This window comes from Pelodiscus sinensis, chromosome 3 (genome assembly GCF_052426305.1).
Source record: "Pelodiscus sinensis isolate ZL-2025 chromosome 3, ASM5242630v1, whole genome shotgun sequence".
NCBI lineage: Eukaryota > Metazoa > Chordata > Testudines > Trionychidae > Pelodiscus > Pelodiscus sinensis.
Window position 1 is genome coordinate 104,058,098 of NC_143054.1, and position 21,531 is coordinate 104,079,628.

General features: G+C 42.2%; 1 protein-coding gene across 2 annotated transcripts in view; it reads right to left on the bottom strand.

Moving 5' to 3' along the window:
• Positions 1-21,531, bottom strand: part of PLAGL1 (PLAG1 like zinc finger 1) — a 37,588-nt gene that overhangs the window by 15,855 nt on the left and 202 nt on the right. For both annotated transcript variants that reach the window (XM_075924326.2, XM_075924327.2), the window contains exon 2: positions 15,232-15,274. In XM_075924326.2, the coding sequence (XP_075780441.2) occupies positions 15,232-15,250 (19 nt within the window). In that variant the 5' untranslated portion in view covers positions 15,251-15,274. The remainder of the gene's footprint in view (positions 1-15,231; positions 15,275-21,531) is intronic.

The following is a 21,531-nucleotide window of genomic DNA, read 5'->3' on the forward strand; positions in this document are numbered from 1 at the left end:
TGCCAATGCTTCCCAAAAGACAGCACATTGGACAGTAGTAACTTGTACACTGGAATCCCTACCCATGGTGCACTGCACTCTGCTTTAACACAAGCACTCCTGCATAATACACACACTGCCAACAAGGAAATAAGCATGTGCACACACAAGCAATATGCTAACTGCGGCAGCTGAATGCTGACATAACGAGTCAACGTAAATTTGTAGTGTAGACATGGCCTAAGAAAACTGACCACAGAAGGAGACCTAGATTAGACATGAGACTCTGATTGTGGGGAAAACGTCTGAACAGTCAGTCATGGAATGACTTGATACACTGGAAGATTTGGTCATCATATTTAACCCATATATTGATATTTTAAATGGAATCTACCTATGATTATCTTAGTTCTAGACCAGCCATAATTTTATCAACTTATTTATTCATTGTGATTTTTTCTCCCTTATTTTTAATCATGTGCAAAGTATTTTGTTAGCTATCTGGAATTCGTGATAGAGACTTAGGTGAGGGACAGACACAATATACATTCCCAAGGGAAGAAACTGATCTCCATTCTCAGAGATACTGCATGCCTGACTCAGCATAAATTTGGCAGTTGTTCAGAAGAGGAAGTGAACTCTAGAGGCACACTCCCAAAAATCTAGTAAGAAATTTGCAGTGGGTAACACTGAGCATTTGGTGAGCCATAAAACTTAAAGGATGCTAGGGTTGGTTTCATAAAGTTTGCTAACATTTATTTTTCCCAGTATTTACTTCATTTTATTTTCTGGGATATGAAAAAACACTCGATCATTTAGCTATGTAATAGTTAGACCACTGGCGCTAACTTTGTAGAGCAATATTTACAATCCTTTTGCTCACATATTCGGAACCTGAGCCTGGATAGTTCACCAAAAATTCCCCACTTACTTCAGTTGAATATTGGTTATGCCAAGAATAAAAGTTTGAGCCCACGTAGGAAAATACCAGATTGTTCAGAGCGTCTGTCTTTTCAGGAGTTAACATAAGGGTGCCCTCCACCATTTTCTTTCAAAAATTCTGAAATATGCCCATTTTCAATTAATTCCCATGAGAAAACAACATGAAAAGAACTCATAACTCACTACTAGTTGAAACATTGACAGGAAAAAAACCCTGTAAATTACTATAATCCCAATATGGTACCAACTTCCTGGTGACAATTTGCAGTGGTTTTATGTACTCTTTTAAACTACTCAAGTTAAAATAGATTTTTTTCCCCTGCAATATAGAACATTTTGTTATAGAAAACAGACATGGACATGCTGTGAACTTGCGTAAGTTGGGGGTGAAAAGGAAATAGGTTTACAAAAAAATTCTGTCAATGATTTTCCAGTTTTAATAATAACTTGAACATATTGCTCCATGTTTCTTCCATATCATTACCTTCTTAAATTATTAAACGTATCTACCCAAGATTAATGGATTCCATTTCAAGTTTAAAGGACTATATGATAATGTATAAACATGCAAGAAAAAGCACAGAATCTATAGAGACTTGCTATGTCACTTAGTATATCTCTGCACTGATGAGAACAAGATTGTCCCCTGTATTTTTTAGTGCTTAGTCCACACTGTGTTTTTAAGTGTCCCAGGTGATGTGGCTTCTGTGTGTTCCCTTAGAAGATAATAAATAGTCCAGCGGATCTTGCCTCTATTTTTCTGATATTTTGTTAAATTCTGCATTGGCCTGGAGAGTGAATATAAGTGAAGCCAAACATATCAGCTCATACTTTTGACATCCAAACCAAAAAACTGTTTCTAGCCACTGTTACCTTTTGGCTAGGAAGAAAATGGGGTCTTTTCCTGTTAAAGGACTTAAACATGATTGATCACTATAGGTTGGATTCCTACAATCCACTGTTTAGGGCTGACCACAAAACTATCTACAACACTTAGCTGATCCAAAATACAACAGCTAAGTTCCCAAATGGAACAGAGCATTGAGAGTACAACTCACCTTTATTGTTCTCACAAGAGTGGCTCCTCCATCCAGTTGTGGTCTGGACTAAGGATGTTAAGGACGAGTCAACTAGTCGATTCCCCCTCCCTTGCTGCCTCTATTAGATGGGGGGAGGGAGAGGGAGAACTTCAAAGTAGCAGCACTGCACGGAGCCCGTACCCAGGCTCTGTGCAGCGCTGCTGCTTTGAAATGCCATGGCTGGGGAGTTCCCAGCTGACCCCAGGTTCTGGGGAAGTGCCGTGCGGAGCCTGGGCTCAGTCCCTCGTGTTACCTCTATACAAAGTCATTGTATGCCTACATCTTGAATACTGTATACAGATCGGGTCACCCCATCTAAAAAAGATATATTGAAGTGGAAAAGGTACAGGAAGGTTAACAGAAATTATTAGGGAGTAAGGAACAGCTTCCATATGAGCAGAGATTAACAAGACTGGGACTTTTCAGCTTGGAAAAGACATGACTAAAGGGTGGAGGAGGGATATGTTAGAGGTCTAGCAAATCATGAATGATGTGGAAAAATAGAATAAGGAAATGTTATTCATTCCTTCACACATAACACAAGAAGACGATCCAATTAAATTTATAGGCAGCAGATTTCAAACAAACAAAATAGGCAACAGGGGATGGATCATAATGATTGCCTCTTCTGTTTATTCCTTCTGAAGCACCTGGCATTGGCCACTGTTGGAAGACAGGATATAGGGCTAAAAGGACCATTGGTCTGACCCAGTATGGCCATGCTGATGTTCTTATATACAGCTGGAATGTATCTGCCCCATACTGAAGCCCACTAAACCACACTCCTCTTCCAGAGTGAGATAGAGCCCAGGAATCCTGACAGGGTCTTTTTCCTTCCAGAGTTAGTAATAAAGTAAGAATATATATTAAAATGTTAAGGCTAACCTTTGTCCCTTAAGTGACTTGCCACATGATATCACAATATTCTAGTGTTAGATCTGAGTAGGTTTAATATTTATTTTATTTTATTTCTTTTATGTAGAAATTTGATACAGTGCTCCTGTCAGCTACCTGCTACACTTTTTGGGCAGGCAACTTAAAATTTTCCAGTGCCTTAGTTAGGGATGTAAGAGACTAGTCAACTAGTGATATGACTAGACGCTTCCCCCTCCTTACTGCCTCTATCAGAAGGCATAGCGAGAAATGGCGGGAGGTAGAGACGCAGCAGGTAACAGCACTAATGGGGACTGAAGCAGTCTCCACTTGCACCACTTCTGCTGCAATACTGCATTTGAAATGTACAAAAGCCTCAGTGGGACTCTTGTACATTTCAACGTCTGAGGCACCACAGGAAGCAGGGGGAGTCCCCACCAACCCCGGGCTTGCTTCTGCTTTTGAAATTTCAAAAAGAAGCCCCGTGCTCTTGCTACAGTTCAAAGGTGGAGGTGCTCTTACAGACTAATCAAATAGTTGATGGAAATCCCATCGACTATTCAATTAGTTAATTAATCTGAATTTAACATCCCTGGCCCTAGTAGCCTCTGGATAGAGAGGATGTATGTGTGTGGGGGTGGGGAGAAAGGGCCAGTGTGGATGATTTCCTCCTCCCCCTTTGGTGCTTGGTTTGTACTGAGCATGCTGGATAACACTTCTGAAGCCTCTGTCCTCAGTCTGCCCCCCTCATGCTCTTCTCCCACCATATCACAACATACACAAGTCATCCTCCCCACCCCCAAATCTGAAATGGCTCCTCCTGTGCAAGGTTTTTTGTTGGCTGAAGGATTAAACATGGAAGAATTTGTCTAATATACATTGTAATTGCAGTACATATTTATTTACCATTAGACTGAGATAGAATAGTTCATCTGATGGAACATAATATGTACAAATTCTATTCTAAAATATTCTGATACTTAGAAGAATATTGCAGCAATATTAATGGATGTAGTTCTTAACTCTCCTTACTTAAGAGTACATGAGGGTTTCTTGTTTTGTGCTTGTTCTGAAGAGTTCACTGTGGGAGAGCTTGAAAAGCTTGTTTCAGAATGTAATTTCCTTGGCAGAAATTCAAAGTACTCAATTAGTGAACGGTTAATCCCAAATAATTTTCTCTTCATCTTGGCCCATAGCCACACATTTCCACTTCAGAAAATGTGTTTGTGAAAGAAACATTCCATGTTCTAAGCTTTACATGTCTAATGCATTTATAAAGTATCTGAAGCTCTGAATTAATAACTAATTCATTTTATATTGGAGCAAAATAGCACATTAACTACACTTATGGAATTATGAGGCCAAGAACTTTATTCAAGGCATCTTAATTAGTCTATAATTTTAGTCTCACTAAAAAATTTTCTAGTTACTCAATTTCAGTGTTTAGTTATAGTAACTGATTCCTTGTCTAACAAGAAAACAGAAGAATATTTTTTTCAAATTCTCCATGATTTCATGTTTTAATTTTTTGTAGCCTTATGTTTTCTATTCCATACAAAAATAGTCTTACATTGGAAAAGCATGATGATTGTACTCATGAAAAGTGCTATATAAGAGCTAAGTATTATTATTATTGTACAGTTAAGCGCTCAAGTCAGGAAATGACAAAATAAAACTTAACTCTGCCCATTTGTGTGAATGCACTAAGCTACAATCCTTCATATGCCTTACACATTGTAGTATTTGAGAAATAATATTTTCCATAACTGCAGATCCAAAAAGAAATATATTGAAAGAAAAAGGTTTAGTCTTCAGGCACAAATATGCCTCAATAAATTTCAAATAGTGCAAATTTCATAATCTGGAACTATTTAACTAGACATCACAAAGGTCATTCTCCCACATCCATGTAGTCCTCATGTCTGCCACATTCTTCTGGGGAATGTGCAAAGACTTTCTTCCCCAGTTGTAAAACTCTTAAGGCAATGGACCTCAACTGAGGTCTTCTGGGGATATATAACCTCATCTATATATCTGCTTAGTTTTACAACAAGCTACACAAAAAAAGCACTAGCCAAGTCCGTACAATTACTTTTTATATTGCTCTCGATATTATATGGTAACAAAGTGCATATACATACGTTTTACCTATGTTTTATGTCATTTACTGCTATGTGCAAGCACGCTAATTATGTTGAAGTTATGATGGTGTATATCCAGTTGTGATGTAAAAATGGACACATGTTTGAAACAAGGAGCTGGAAGTAGTAGTGGGAACAGTGGAAAATTTTAAGAAATTGAGAGTGACTGAAAAAAACCCCTAATTCTGCAAGGAATGAATATATTCAATTGTCTTCACACCTACAAATGGTGATCCACCTTGAGCTTTGTGTTTCCTTTGCAGAGAAACTATCAAACAAAAGTATGAAGCCAGAGCATTTGCAATGACATTTAAAGACAAAATACCCTGCATATAAACATAAGACAGTAGAATTTTTTTCAAATAAAGCTGTATAAGTTCCAGTTTTGCCACCTTAAAATGAAAAAAAGCTTTGACTATTTCTACAAAAGCACTTGACACTTCAGATGTAGATAATTTGGCACATTTTATATCCAAGTTCAAATCACATTTCCCCAACATTCAATACTACTTGGCTCAGCTTAGCTGGGTAAGAAATCCATGCATTTTGTCAAATGCATGTTAGCAGCATTCCAACAATCATTAAGAAAATCTTAAATTATCTTCAGACTGTAGTTTGCAAATGAAGTTTAATGACTCCATACTAACCCTGTTCTTGTGTTTAGTATAGAAAATCTGCACTGACCTTGGGGACTATGTTCCATTATCTTTTGGGTCAACCTATTTTTGTGAAGTCTCATTTTCTGCTATGAGTGCCATCAAAGATAAAGAAAAGAAATAGACTCAATGTGGAGAAAAACTTAATGGTTGCTGTTGTTTCACTGCTCCCAGATGACAAGGCTTATGTATAACACTGAAATGTAAGTAAAATATTTATATTCCAATTGATTTTATTTTAGAATTATATGGTAACAAATGAGAAAGTCAGCAATTTTTCAGTAACAGTATGCTGTGACTCTTCTGTATTTTCGTGTCTGATTTTGTAAGCAAGTAGTTTTTAAGCGAGGTGATTCTTGGGTAATGCAAAACAAATCAAACACTTTGAAAGGGGGACAGTAGTCTGTAAAGCTTGCGAACCACTGCCTAAAGTTATTCCTCAGTGGGTGTCAGTTTCTCCTAAATATGCAAGAAAAGAGGAGGTTACTTACCTCAATAGTAACTGATGTTCTTCGAGATGAGTGTCCCCAAGGGTGCTCCACGTTAGGTCAATGTGCTGCCGCTGAGCCTCTGAGCGGAGATTTTGTAGCAGTGTCCTTGGGGCCGTCCAGGCACGCACCAGCAGCTGCGCACTGTTAGGCTGCAGGCATCACGCATGCGCGAGCCTCCCCTCCCACTCCTCAGTTCCTTCTCAACCGCCTCCAGCTACAGAGGAACTCAGCAGTGCTTCCTAGCTGCTTCACGTCTTGATGACTATACTTCTTAAAACCAGTAAAATTCATCATAGTATTTAATTAGTTAGTGAGTTTAAATTATTTAATTAATCAATTATTTTGTTAGTTTAAAAAAAAATCTAAATTAGTATAAGGGTTTTTTTTCCCCTTTTTCTCCCAGTTAATCCCTTCCTGCAGTCTCTGACTGTTTCTACAGGTATGCCTAGCTCACTAGGGTTTAAGTGCTGCCTCAGAGAGCAGCATAATGCTCAGAAATGCCCTCACTGTGCTGAGGAGGCTCGCTTTTTCAGGGGAAGGAAGGAGGGTAGGCTTTCTGGATCCCCACTGCTTAAGTTCCTCAGGGTGCTGACCCAGACCAGAGGCTGGTCTAAGCGAGTTTTTCAATAAAAATAACCAAAACCAGAGGTCTAGGTCTTTCTGTACCCACGATTTTAGCTTTGCACAATGAGGGCATTTCTGGGCATTATGCTGCTCTCTGAGGCAGCAGATACATTGTGAGTGATCATCCAATATCAGGATAGGCTCTTTACATGAGGTGCAGCATACTATTACATGATTTTTTTAACTAATTAAGGAATTGACTAATTAAGTATTTAAACTCACTAATTAACTACGATGAATTTCACTGGTTTTAAGAAGTATAGTCATCTAGACGCAAAGCAGCTAGGGAGCACTGCTGAGTCGGTCTGTAGCTGGAGGTGGTTGAGAAGGAACTGAGGAGTGGCGGGGAGGCTCGCGCATGCACAATGACTGCAGCCTAACAGTGCGCAGTTGCTGGTGTACACCTGCACGGCCCCAGGGACACCGCTACAAAATCTTCACTCTGAGGCTCGGCTGCAGCACACCGACCTAATGCAGAGCACCCATGGGGACATCTCTCGAAGAAGAACGGCTCTTTTTGCTGAACTGCTAAGGCACACAGGAAATGAGTCTTCCAATTGAGACTGTAGAAAGGCACTCTACTCTGGCACGTTAGGAGATTCACAGCTGAGGAAAAGCCACAGACCCTACCTTCAGCTTAGAAGCTCCAAAGGTACACTGGAGTCAGATTCACTTTTTCACATTGTAGGTGTTGTGGAGGATGGTCTCACTCACTTATAGACAACAGTTAAAATTTTCTTTTAAAAAGTAATCACATTTAGGTGGAGAGAAAGGGAGTGTGCATACACATACTTGGCACACATGTTATGCCAGCCAGTATACCACATAATTCTGAAGTCATTCCTAAAAAAGATAGCAGAGTGCTTGTATTTTACGCATAGGAGTTTGACATCTTGGAGTCTTCCCAGCCATGCCACTTTTCCCCAGCTATGCCCTCTAGATTACAGCTTGACATAAGAACTGCTATGACAACCCTGCGCTAACAGAGGATTTAAGGAGCTAGTTCTGCTGGCTTCCTTGCTGCTTTTCAGCAACCAGAGTGAAGGCTAGAACCAGACTCCGTGTGAGCTTCCATTTCTGATGCCCTTCTGAAGCAATGTATGCAATTAAAGGGTTAAAACTTTAAAATCATAGGTTAACATGTTGCTATTATTAATACATTTTACTTTAGTAAAAGTGAGTGATCTTAATATTGCAATTTGCTATAACTGCACTACATCCAAGCTAAGAGAAAAAGTAATCAATGGAAATCCCTTTTATTTTTATATTTTTTGGTTAATGGACACTTTCACTTTCCGGTCTTAAATTCTCGCTCTCCACTCATTCACTCTCACACCAACTTTACAATGGTGAAATCAATCAAGAAGTGAATTTAGAAGATTTTCCATTTTTATGAAAAACACAGAAGTAGCATATGGTGGTGGAATTTATAAAAAGAGGTGAATTTAGCTATTGGAAGGCCGTGTGTGCATGTATCATAGTTTAATTTTTTCTCTGCTTCTTTCAAACTAAGTAGTTTATCCAAAGTTTAAGCATTCTTATCCTGTTGAAATGTAACTGAAATCTAACTTCCAGTTGTTTGAAGGTTAAATGAGAAATTAACCTTTTCTGATTATCAAGTTACAGTGGGGAAGGTCTAGGTTGGATATTAGGAAAAACTATTTCACTAGGAAGGTGGGGAAGCACTGGAATGATTTACCCTTAGGGAGGTAGTAGAATGGTCATCCCTAGAGGTTTTTAGGTCCGGGCTTGACAAAGCCCTGGCTGGGATGGTTTAGTTGGGATTGGTCCAGCTTTGGGCAGGGGGCTGGACTCAATAACTTCCTGAAGTCTCTTCCAACCCTAGGATTCTATGATTATTCTCAGGGCTAAAATTTGTGTGTCACGCTTAAGGTAAGCCAGAGTGGTTTTTGGTTGCTATCAAAATGCATATGCATAATAGGTACAGTTCAAATGAATTCACTCCCTGTATTCTAACATATACATTTCTAATAAGCATAAACAAAGATGCTTCCCTCATTGCTAAAAGTTGAATCTATTTCAAAAAAATCAAATAAAAAAATTGTTTTTGTTTTCTGCTTTTCTCTTTCCTTCCTGTATGGTTTGACATGAAGTCACATCAAATTACTTTCAGAAATATTGGGGGAAGTTAACAGAGTCACAAACATGATTCCCAATTTTATTGAAAAACAGTCTATGGCTCTTATTGCAGCAAAGGTAATCTTCTGCAGGACTCAGCCACTATGCAATTCCCTTTAGGGACACTTTTTTCAGGTTGATTGTTTTAGTGCCAAATCTCCTATACTGGGACCTTAGTCCGTCATTAACCCCTCAAGGTCGATTTTGTAAGCAATGTGTCCACACTACCAATCCTGTTATTCCAGAGTAAGGGGCTGCAGAATTTGAACTCTGTAGTCCTGCTTTTCATGAGGAATAACACTATTCTCAAACTTCTAAGTCCAAAATAACATTAGTTTGGATGCTCTGGTACTGCTAATTCGAACTAATTGGCTCCTGGGAGGCCTCCCGCAGCTTCCCAGAGTACTTCCTGGAGCTCTGAGTCTGAGGTAGCACGTCCACATTAATGGAGCCTGCCTCAGACTACATTCAATTCTTCCCCATAGTGACACGGAAGTGACATGGAATTTGGAACTTATAAAATTGGGTGTCCACAAGTGGAAGTTAGTAAATTCGAAATAATCTCCTAGCGTACACATGGCCTTAGTGAATAATTCTTACAAATGAACAACCCCTACAGAACACGCATTTTCCAGTCTTGACCAAGCCAAATGCGCACTTAGGAGGACACAGGCATGTACACACACCATCCAGCATGTTAACAGAGCTGGCAGTTTTACTTATGGATGGTCCGTGATTTTGGTGTCAACATTAGAGGTTCAAGCCTGCATGCTGAAAAGTGAGGTACAGAGACACAAAACACCAGTGTTAACCACCCAGGATTTGCTTAGCCCCTGACTTTTTAGGGGGCTAGTTGGGATATATGTTTCCCTCCCCCCAAAAAAGAGTCTGAACTGCAACCACTTGGTGGAGGGGGTTTGGAGCAAGAAGAAATGGAGCATAGGTGAGAAGAAGGGAGCATGAGGGGAGAGGGTTCCAAAGTAGTGGGAGGGAAGATATCACTGCCTAGTTTTGGGCAGAGAAATGTGAGGAGAGTCAAAGAAGTGTTGCTTCTTGCAAAAGGTTAACTCAATCCCATACTGTTTTTTCCTGTGATGTTATCACATATATGAATGATTTGTATAGGTAATTTAATATGTATATCTGAAACTCATCAGCCCTAAAAAGTAATACAAGTTCTATGTGCGGGTGCGAATCATGTGCATTATTTAGATCTGTGGTTCTCAACAAACTCCCCTTTTACCCAAGGAAATAATCTTGTATGTAGCTGCAGCTGTTATTTTTTATTTCTCTCTTAGCATATGGCACAGATAGACAGGTTTAAAAGTTTTGGTGACGGTTTGCCTGTTAATTAGGGTACTTTCTGTGAATATTAAGGTTGCAAAATACACAAGTCACTGAAATATCCAATGCAATTCAGCTAATTCTTATATAGGTAAAGAACTGCAAATACTACAACCTACAAATGAAGAGTGGGAAAATTTTAAGAGAGAGCCTTAAACGTCAGTCAAAGGAAAATCTATTTCTCATTATTACCTTTTTTACTTTCATTAAAAATCCTCATTATTTCTGTTCTTGTTTAAAAAAAAGCTAAGAAATAAGCCCGTCTTGTTTATATTTTTCATGGGGAAGAATATAGTGAGATCAAACTTTTTTCATTTAAGAATAATACAGTATAAATAATTCACAAGCCTAAACTGAAATGACTCTTACCAGATTACAAATGATATTTTTACAGAATAAGGTTAGTGTGAGATGGCAGGAAACATGTCATCTTCCTTCAGCTTTATTTTCCAAATATTCCTGTGTTAACTAAAGTCTAACTTTGCTCTGCCTTGTTTTCAAAAGAGGACCCACTCTGTATCATGTGCTCCTTTTCAGCTGTCAAACAGAAGCAGTGAATTCCCTAGGGTATCACAAAGCTAATTAGGCATAACCATTCAATTTTTTAGGAAAACAGGGCATTCATTTCAGAGTTTTTGAGGAGCAAATACAAAGATACAAGACCCACCTCCTCTCCTTTATTGTTTTTGTTAGGCCTGGCTGAGATGAACAGCCACACATTTCCTCAAGACAAGGAAAGAGCTCTGCAGACCTCCTCAGGGTTCATTCAAATTCATCTGCTTCCTAAATTCCACTGGCAGTGCAGAATACTAACCGTGACACACACACACATTCAGACAGCATAATATGATGCCCGCTAGTTCATCTGAGGTAAGAAAGAAAAACAAGCTCCATGGGAAGTTAATTACTTCCCTGCTCAGTCAAGCTTCAATAACTTTCTGACATTTCATAAACAAACTTAATCTCTATTCTTAATTTCCCCAGTGAAGGCTACAAGTCAGAGTTATTTGCCATCTCGTTATTTTATTATGTTCCAATTTCATTATGACCTAGATTTTCAGTTTACTTCCCAAAGTTTGTTGTCATTGATGTTCAAACTGTGGAGAGGTTCCTCTGTAGTGTGTGTTTGTGAAATTTGCTATATAGAATCTACCCCTGGCAGCAGAATTGTGTTCTAAGATTTCTAAGAATTTAAGATTTCTTCCTTACTATGATTTCTAGTCCTCATGTTGAAGATGTCTTCATATTTTCAAGGCTCAATCTCTGCACACAACATGAAACAACACTGAGATGTGAACTGTCTCAATCATGTCAATGGAGAGTTAACTCTGGATCCTGAAGGAAACATCTTAAATGTCAACTATTTACTGTTAAGTATTTCTGCAAAAAACTTCCAGCTAATTCACTTATCCCAAATGCTTCCATCAAAGCCTCAAGCCTCAAACTATTCCCTGACAAGCAGCCAAATCCTCCTATCGCCTCACTGATAAATGCCAGCGCTGCTAATGTTATGTCAATACAAACATTAATATCCTATCAAAATCTGAAAAAGCAGAAACAATACAGGTATCTAATATAAAATATCAAAATGCATGAGAGGCTTCTGCACTACTTGTATTATTCATTTTCATATTTAATATTTTCAAAAAGCTCTAGTTTTTATGTAAGCAATTGCAAGACTTTCAGTTCACCACGTCACAGAGTTGCAGAACCCAGGGGACTGTGCAGTAGACTTTGGATCCAGCTTAATGCCCCATATATGTACTGGTGTAATAAATGAAGTTACTCATATTCTTCAGCATCACCTTATGTTCTTTGTATACCTTTTGTTTAGAAAGATGTTATCAATGCACTGTCACTGGGTCCTTCAGCTCCTCTCTTTCTTATAGCATTCCAAACCAGTGGAAAGACCTGGATTCATCCTGATCTTTCCTGCCAGAGATGCAGGGTTTCCAGTGGAAATTGCCTTGGTTCTTGATAGTCTCCGTGTTCTCCCCATTGTCTCCAATAGCAGAGGTGAAATTGGCCAGTCTTGTTAATTTCACTCCATTTCAGGGTGTGTAAGAGGGGAGCATAACAAGAGCACCAAAAGAGTCTGTTCACAGGCTTTGGAAGACAGCAGTGCATTATTTTATATTCAGTCTGCGTTAAGACAGTTATCATCCCAATCATTTTAATTAAAACTTAGAATGGCCTTAGAGGTTAAGAAAGGGACCTAAAACACCAGAGACCCAAGTTCTATTATCTGGTTTCAATTAGCAAGAAAAATTTAAATTTTCAGTGCCTGCACTTTTCACAATGCCGAGGGAAGAATTTGGGTATTAGGAAGGCCAGAGAGGAGACTGTTAAAGTAGTTACTATACTCAAAGATGAGGATATGGATGACCAAACTTTCTGTCTGGATAGAAAAGAAGGAATGGATATCACAGCTGTATGGAAAGAAATGGATATAGTGCACGCACATGTGGAAGAGATAGAGAAATGTCAGGAGATTCAGACAATAGCCCTAGTTGACAGGGAGGCCAGTGATATGTTCCACCATGACAGCAAATGAAAGTGTCACTATTTGGAAAGATATCAAAAGCCAAGTTATGTTCTCAGCGACACCAATGAACTCCTCTCCCTTCAGATGAGCTTAGTTTATTGGAACTCTGTTCTGCTGAGGATGCCAAAGAAACGGCAAATCCAGCCCTCTTTATCTTAGCTATATTGGCGCATCTGGGCTAGCAGATTTAATAACTTACTTTTGTCCTTAAAGGCAGCAGATAGGACACTGAGTATAAATAAGAAACAGACCCACTCATTAAAAAACAAATGCTATTTTTACATAGTCACTTTTCAGGGTAGAATCATACTTTAACATGTCCCTGAAACATGGGATGGTTTAGCATGGCTCAGGGAAATAATTAAGATCTTATATATCAATGATTATCAACTAGGAGTCGGTTTCTAGCGGAGTGCCCCAAGGATCTGTTCTTGGACTGGTTTTGTTCAACATTTTTATTAATGACCTGGATGAGGAGATGGATTGCATCCTCGGCAAGTTTGCAGATGACACTAAGCTAGGGGGAGAGGTAGATACACTGGAGGGCAGGGATAAGTTCCAGAGTGAGCTAGAAAGATTAGAGGATTGGGCCACAAGAAATCTGATGAGGTTCAACAAGGACAAGTACAGAGTCCTGCACTTAGGACGGAAGAATCCCAAGCATTGTTATAGGCTGGCAACCAAATGGCTAAGTAGCAGTTCGGCAGAAAAGGACCTGGGGATTACAGTGGATGGGAAGCTGGATATGAATCCACAGTGTGCCCTTGTAGCTAAGAAGGCTAATGGCATAGTAGGGTGCATTAGTAGGACCATTGCCAGCAGATCTAGAGAAAGTGATTATTCCCCTTTATTCCGCTCTGGTGAGGCCACACTTGGAGTACTGTGTCCAGTTATGGGCCCCCCACTGTAGAAAGGATGTGGACGCATTGGAGAGGGTCCAGCGGAGGGCGACCAAAATGATTAGAAGGCTGAAGCGCAAGACCTGTGAGGAGAGACTGAAGGATTTGGGTTTGTTTAGTCTGCAGAAAAGAAGAGCGAGGGGGGATTTGATAGCAGCCTTTAACTTCCTGAAGGGAGGTTCCAAAGAGGATGGGGAGAGGCTGTTCAAAGTAGTGATGGTCTCAAGTTACAGTTGGAGAGGTCTAGCTTGGATATTAGGAAAAACTATTTCACTAAGAGGGTGGTGAAGCACTGGAATGAGTTACCTAGGGAGGTGGTGGAATCTCCATCCCTAGAAGTCTCGGCTTAACAAAGCCCTGGCTGGGTTGATTTAGTTGGGACTGGTCCTGCCTTGTGCGGGGGGCTGGACTTGATGGCCTGCTGAGGTCTCTTCCAGCTCTATGATTCTATACCCCTGAGGATACACAGAGGTTTTCCAGAGGGGTACATCAACTCATCTAGATAGTTGCCTAGTTTTATAACTGGCTATATGGAAAGTCAGTACAAACTAAAATTTTCATACAGACAATCACATGCATATACTGCTCTAGACACTATATCAGAGTTTATCAAACTTGGGGGCAGGGGTTAACAGTTTTAGGATTTTTTTTAAATTAGAGAGTAAACAGTATTTTCAGTAATAGTGTTTTGTATTTTTATGCCTGATTTTGTAAGCAAATAGTTTCTAACTGAGGTAAAACTTGGGGGACACAAGACAAATCAGCCTCCTGAAAGGTGCACAATAGGCTGGGAAGGTTGAGAACTATGGCTTTATATAGAACTAACCGGAACAGTTTTGCTTTAACCAAGTTAGCAGACAACTGCAATGTAACTACGTACTCCAACACTGCCACCCTCGTTCAGCTCAGTCCTCAGCAGATAATTTTGGGATCTTCCTCTGAGTCAGCAATATGTAACTATTAGCATTTTTGCCGCCAGGCAATGTCCTTCCCTTTAATCAAGGAAAAGGGTACCACTGACTTGAAATCTAGTCAGCCTAAAAAAAAAAAAAAAGTGCTTAAAAATAGTCTCAGCTGCCTACACCTTCATTGAGGCTCTCTGACAATCATTGTGGTTTTACAATTCTGTTTTGTCTTCTTGTTTCCCCTCCTTTGCTGTGTAAAGACTGGTATGTAACAGAGGAAACTGACAATAGTGAAACAATACAGAACATGGAAGGAAGGGTTTTTTTTGTCTTCTATCTTTCAGCTATCAATCTTAAATTCACTTGCAACAAAGGCAGAGAGTATGACAAAAGTATGATTTTTAAGTTGATATCTCAATGAATTTGTGACTTCCGTTGATTTTCACATCTTTAATCACGTTTAGTGCCTTATTCCACTAACAATAATGTACTCCAGCTGTCTCACAGAAAACACCAACATAAAAATAGTTCTTCAATTTAAAATGAAACATCAATCCTAAGCATTCTGATAAAGTCATGTAGTATTAACATTTTTAGAAAGGAACTTTACTTACATAGCAGATCCATGGACATGTTTATAGATCAGGCAAAGGAAAGCTAAATAAAGGAAATGGAAAAATTTAGTTTTCAATTTAGTTAAACACGTTCATGTTTAACTCTGAAAAAGACTCATCTGTAGAGTTGACTATAGAATCACATTACAATAAGCTACAGACACAGGGATTCATGTGTTAATTTTGTTGCAGCTGGAAGAGTCAGACCATGCAAGGATCAGCACAGGCAATTTGAAGTGACCTTTAAATAGTTGTTCAGTTCCTTATAAAACAGAGGGATCTTACCTGCAGAGGTTTAATAAGGAAAAAATATAATACTCTGGAGAGCAAAAAATAAAAAAAACAGTAAAAATGTTTATTGAGTAGAACTGATTCCCTTTAATTCACACACACTCCCAAAAGGTTCAAGTGCTTATTTTTAATGAACCCAATGCTACTCAGAGCCATCCTTTGTTAATATAGGGTATAAAAAGAGCACATCCTGATGCCTCAACTTTTATGTCCTTAACTGTCATTTTTCTCTCTGCATCTGTTATTTCTGGGCATGATCTTGCAATCCTTACACTAGCTAAGCCAAAAGGATTTTTGACTAAGTCAAGGACAGCAGAATCAAGTCCTGTTTTAGCAATTTTATAAGTCTTCTGGGGATTTCTGCTTTTCTACTAAATTTTAATTGTGTTATTACATCTTATCGCCCTTTTATCTTTTTCCTCCTCCTGTCATATCCTATCTAACACCTAGGACTCCTCTCCACTACTGGGTGGATCAAAGCTATGGAGATTGATCCACCGAGAATTGATGTAGCAGGTCTAGTGAAGACCCACTAAATCAACCACTGTTATCTTGAAGGTCAACTCCAGTACTCCACCAGAACGACATGAGTTTCTCCCAGCAACCCAGTGCAGTGTTGGCCCTATGGTAAGCAGATCTAAGCTACGACTTGAGTGACACTACTAACATAACTCAAATTGTGTAGGTTAAATCAACTTTCCCCCATACTGTAGACCTTCCCTTAGATTGCAAGCATGCTGAGGTAGTCTGTTTCCTTAGTTACTTGTTTATACAGTGCCTGGCATAATGGGTCCCTGAGGCTCGAATAGGATGGCTAGAGCCACGTAACACAATTAATAATAAGACAACAGTAGATAGGAAGACCTGTTAGAGAGACACTAGATCACATAAGCAACCTGAAGAGGGTCAGTTTGAAAACACTCAACATGATGCACAAGCTGATAGGTTACTTTCCAGCAGGTCACATGCTGATGTTGGTATGTCTGGTACAACACTTAGGGTACATTTACAAAGCAACTAGGTGTCCACTGCCAGCTGACCTGGGCTTGGGCAGTTGGACAGTTTTACTGCTGTGCAGACTTTGGGTTCGGGCTGAAGCCCAGGCTCTAGGACCAGTGAGATGGGAAGATCCCAGAGCTGGAGGTGAAGTCTACACAGCAACGAAACAGCCCCAGAGCCAGATCCCCATGAGCCCAAATTGGCTGGTATAGGCCAGACACAGGTACCTACTTGCTGTGTCGAGGTGTCCTTAAAGGTGCAGGCAGTAGATGAAGGTAGAGACATGATTGTTAAAAATCAACAGAAATTTGCCATTGAATAAAACTGACCCAGGATTTCATCCTTACTTTTAAAAATAAATGAGCTGTTAACAAGCTACTTCTGAGACATTCTGGAGTTGGATAGGGGTACGGATGGCATTGGTTTGAGGCAGAGAAAGTGACAGAGGAATAGGATGGATGGAAAAAGAGCATGTGCAGGTGGGCGGAAAATAGGCACAGGGGCAGAAAAGGAAATAGTAAGTTCAGGAGAATGTAGCTACACAGAATGGTGCAGCAGGAAAAACAGTAACAGGTAAGTGGTATTAAAACCAGCACACAGCTTGTGGTTGGCAATCATTACACTGTTGTTGGAAGCCCATGTCTGCCTCTTACCCCATGCTGCCAGGGAAATTAGGGTGATGGCAGACAAGACAGTGTCTTCCTGACATCTTGGGAAAGCATATTTCCCTTAGGTGGGCTGACAACAGCAGAGAGCAAGCATCCCCTGCTGACAGCCCGGAAATTATGTGAGGATACATCAACTTGGTAAAGAACATCTCCATATAGCAATTGGAGGTGGTGAATAAGAAGAGATGATATACATCTTCTCTGCAAAAAGGTAGCACTTAATGCTAGTCACCCTACCATTTCCCATATGGTACAACTAGATGGGGGTGATTGCAGACTTAATATAGGAAGCGAAGGAAGAGGAAAGGATCCACTGGAGGGTGAGCCAATCGGCAGAAGAATTTCATTTACAGGAGGTCTCCACCCCACCAACCAAGATTGGATCCTGCACGGAACAGGTGACCTCTGCCTGCAACCAACTGAACAGCCAGTGGGAGCATGCACAATTCGTATGGACTGTGTAAGCAGATGTAAACTAGTTTATATTCAGAAAATGGTCAGAATAATCAAGTGTACAATAGCACACTTGTGTAGGTATATGTCAACTCTCTCTCCTCAGCAACAAAACGTGTTTTCCTTTCTTTTAGTAAGGATTAGGGCAGTGATCCCCAACCTGTGGTGGTGGCCGGGTGCCAGGGGGCGTGGCCGTTCGCCCGCCGGGCGCCAGGGGGCGGGGGCGGGGCCCCCCCATTGCCGTGCTCCCCCCATAGCGGTGCCCCCCCCCTCCTCCAAGCGCCCGGGGCCGGCGCCCCCTCCCCCCCAGCTCCGTGCGCTGGGGGCCGGCGCCCCCTCCTCCTCCAAGCGCCAGGGACCGGGGTCGGGGTCGGCGCCAGCGCCCCCCCCCCCAAGCGCCGCGCGCCCGGGGCCGGCGCCTCTCCCCCTCCTCCAAGCGGCCGGGGCCAGCGCCCCCCGCCCCAAGCGCCACGCGCCCGTGTTGGGGACCACGGGATTAGGGTGACCCAGCTTCCCTTACCTTGCTCTGTATTGTAAATATTTGTTGATTGTCCTAACCTAAGCCATAGAATTCTCCATGCCTGTTTTTTTTCTCTTTTAACTATCACTGACACGTTTATGTTTGCTTGTCTGTATTTCTTCTGATACGGTTCCTGCTCTTTAATCCATAAAAGAGGAGAAAGAATATAGTGAAGTATTAACAGAATCTTAATGGGAAGAAACTAATATATTAAGATCAAATACTGCCATCATGAGAGACATGCACAGTTCCATTGAAGTTAATGGAAGCTTCACATGTGTATTCAAGGTTAAGATTTGTCTCATATTAAGAACTAGAAGATTTATCTGGTGTTGCTCAGGTCCTTAACAAAATTAATATTTGTTTTTTGGAAAATAAGATTCATAATTTAAATCATTGCTTCAGGCTGGGGCTGGGAATAAGAGGTTCAGTATGCAGGCTGTCCTGGGGATCCCAGTCCTCTCTCACAGCAGCAGCTTGGGACCAGGTGAGAAGCACCTCTCTATGGCCACTGCAACTCCTGTGGGCACAGGTGGGGAAGGATGCATGTCCCTCGGCTGCAGGACAATAAGACACATAGACAAACTCTCTCAAATATATAGTAGGGATGTCAACATTTAGACCAGTGGTCCCCAACCTTTAGAGGCTCCCGGGCGCCCAGGGGTGGGGCCACTCATGTGCCGGGCGCCCGGGGGCGGGGCCGCGCGTCCGGGAGCACGCCAGGGGACTGGGATGCCCTTGCACCCGGCGCCGGCATGTGCCCTAGGGCCGGGTCTGCCCGAGCGCCTTGCGCCCAGGGCCGAGCACCTTGCGCCCGGGGCCGAGGCCGCCCCAAGCGCCTTGTGCCCGGGGCCGGCGCTGCCGCCCGAGCCGCGTGCTCCCGCCTGAGCCGCGCGCCTGGGGCTGGCACCGGCGCCGCTCGAGCGCCGCGCACCCGCATATGTCCCGGGGCTGGGGCCGCCCGAGCGCCGCACACCCGGTGCCGGTGCGTGTCGAGCGCCTGGGGCCGGCGCCTCCCGTGCGCCACGGGCAGGGCCGGCCCAGGTTGTCGGCGGGCACACACAAATGACCCAGCGGGCGCCATGGCGCCCGCAGGCACCGGGTTGGGGACCACTGATGTAGACGACTACACAGTTAACAGATAAACCTGGGCTTTTCGGTTAATCTTGTTTACTACATGCACCTCCCCCTTGTTGCCATGAGTGCTGCTGCAGCCACATTGCTATTTTCAGCATGCTATTTTCAGCATGCTATTTTCAGCATACCTTGAGCAGAATTAGCCCCTGTCTGTTTATTTGCACTGGTAAGCATGCTCCCAGCTTTTGTGTGGACCAACCCCATAGGGACTGAGTGACTCCACACGGCTTACTCAGGCAAAACTGCAAGAACAATCCCAGGGTTTGATTCTGCAAAATGCTGAGCCCTCTGACCCTGATCCCACAGAGAATTGCACTTTCTTAATTTAACCAGTGTCCTTTGTTTCAATGGGGCTACTGTAGGTTTAAAGTTAAGAATGTGCTGGAGCAAATCCCACAGAGGAGATATTATATACAAATAGTTGGTACAGGAATCAATTAAACTAAAACTAAAAACAGTTCCTAAAAGTGAGAATATTGAATGGCAAGAGACCCAGAAGATCTGAAGACAAATGTAGCTTGAAAGCTTCTCTCTCTCATTAACAGAAGTTGATCCAATAAAACAGTGGTTCCCAAACTTTTCAGAATCACGTCCCCCTTTCTGATTTTTGAAAAACCCTCATGCCCCCCTCAAAAAAACTTGTTGAACCTCGTGCCCCCCTGGAATTTCTTCATGCCCCCCAGTTTGGGAACCCATGCAATAAAAGATGTTACCCTACCACCCTTGTCTCTTTAAAAGATGCAGACACATTCCTAAAATAATGTATATTCCAAAGAAGAGAGTAAGGAAATCTCCATTTCAGTGTATAATCTATGTTAGACCGTCCATTCAAATTCTGAATTTAACTAAAACAAAGCAAATGAGAATCCCATTCATATGAACTCATATGGAGAAAATTTCTCAGGTCACATCTTTCCTCAGCACATCAACTAAACTATTTTCAGTGTTTTAGACTTGAGGCAGAATACTTGTTTTAGGATAGCAGGATGAATGTTCATGACAACTTTACTCAACCTATATGACAACACAGAAAAAAACGGGGGGAGGGATGTTTTGTGTCTGCAGCATTTTGCTCTCTTGTGACAAATTATCACGAAAGGTCAATAAGCCTTCTGAAGCTAAAATCAGTAGTTTTACGAAAGACGTGGCTCTAACATGGTGTTCTGTCCTTTTCTAAAACAGCTCACTATGAAGAAATCAAACATTAGAAGCTAGGTTATTGTTTTTCCTCGTGGTGCACATTTGCACATGTCTAGATGCACATAACGAAATTCATTCTGCACATGGATGGAAAAGATTAGAGGGAACATTTGTGCAAGAGGTGATGGGGTGCCAAGTGTAGGCTCAGGCCAGGAGGCACTTACCTTAGGTGGCTCCCAGCCAGTAGCCCAGCAGGACCTTCAGCCCCTACACACCACCCAAAGCAGCTGGCTGTGGAGTCCATGTGCATCTCAGTGCACTGTGTGCCCCTGGGAAAGGGCCCTCCGTGCATTGCAAGCATGGCCCATGCAGCTCCCATTGCAAATGAGAGCAGCACGGATGGAACTTCCCCTGGCACTAGGGCAATACAGCATCAGCCCAGCGGTGGTGAGGGAAAATGGCAGCATGAAGGGCCACATCCCCCTTCCCTTGCAAGGCAAGGCCAGAGTGCAGGGGATTTAGTGGCTTCAGCCCAGAATCCCTCACAAAGAGGATCCTACAAAAAGATCTGTACTTTAGGGAGTCCAGAGCTCTTTCTTTCAGGTCCCTCCCCCCTTAGCCCTGGGCTGCAGTCTCTAAAGCCCCTTCCTTAATGCAGCCCTGACACTAGAAAGTCTGGGATGGAGGTGGTTGACCCCCCATAATACAGTGCAGATGGAGCTGCTGGTTGGGACCAACTTGGGTTCAACAGGTCCTGGGGTTACAAATGAGGCAGACACTCAAGCCCTAGGTTAACGAACCCAGGGGCTGCTAACGCCAGCTGGGGCCAGCTTGGCCTAATGCTGCAGCGGAGACATGAGGCTCCCAGTCCCTAGGCGGGTGACGGGTCCCATTCTGGCCACCTGACCACTGAGCCTGTAAGCTCCTAGGGCGAGGGACGTGTCCTGCGCTCGCCGAGCAGCAGGACGGAGGAGAAATTCTCTGCACCAGCCTGCCCGGGGAGAAGGGGCAGGGAAGGGCTCCGGCTCCAGCAACGCCTCAAAGTCTCCTTCTGCCCCCACCTCCCCAGGGCAGTGAGAGCAGCGCCCCCGC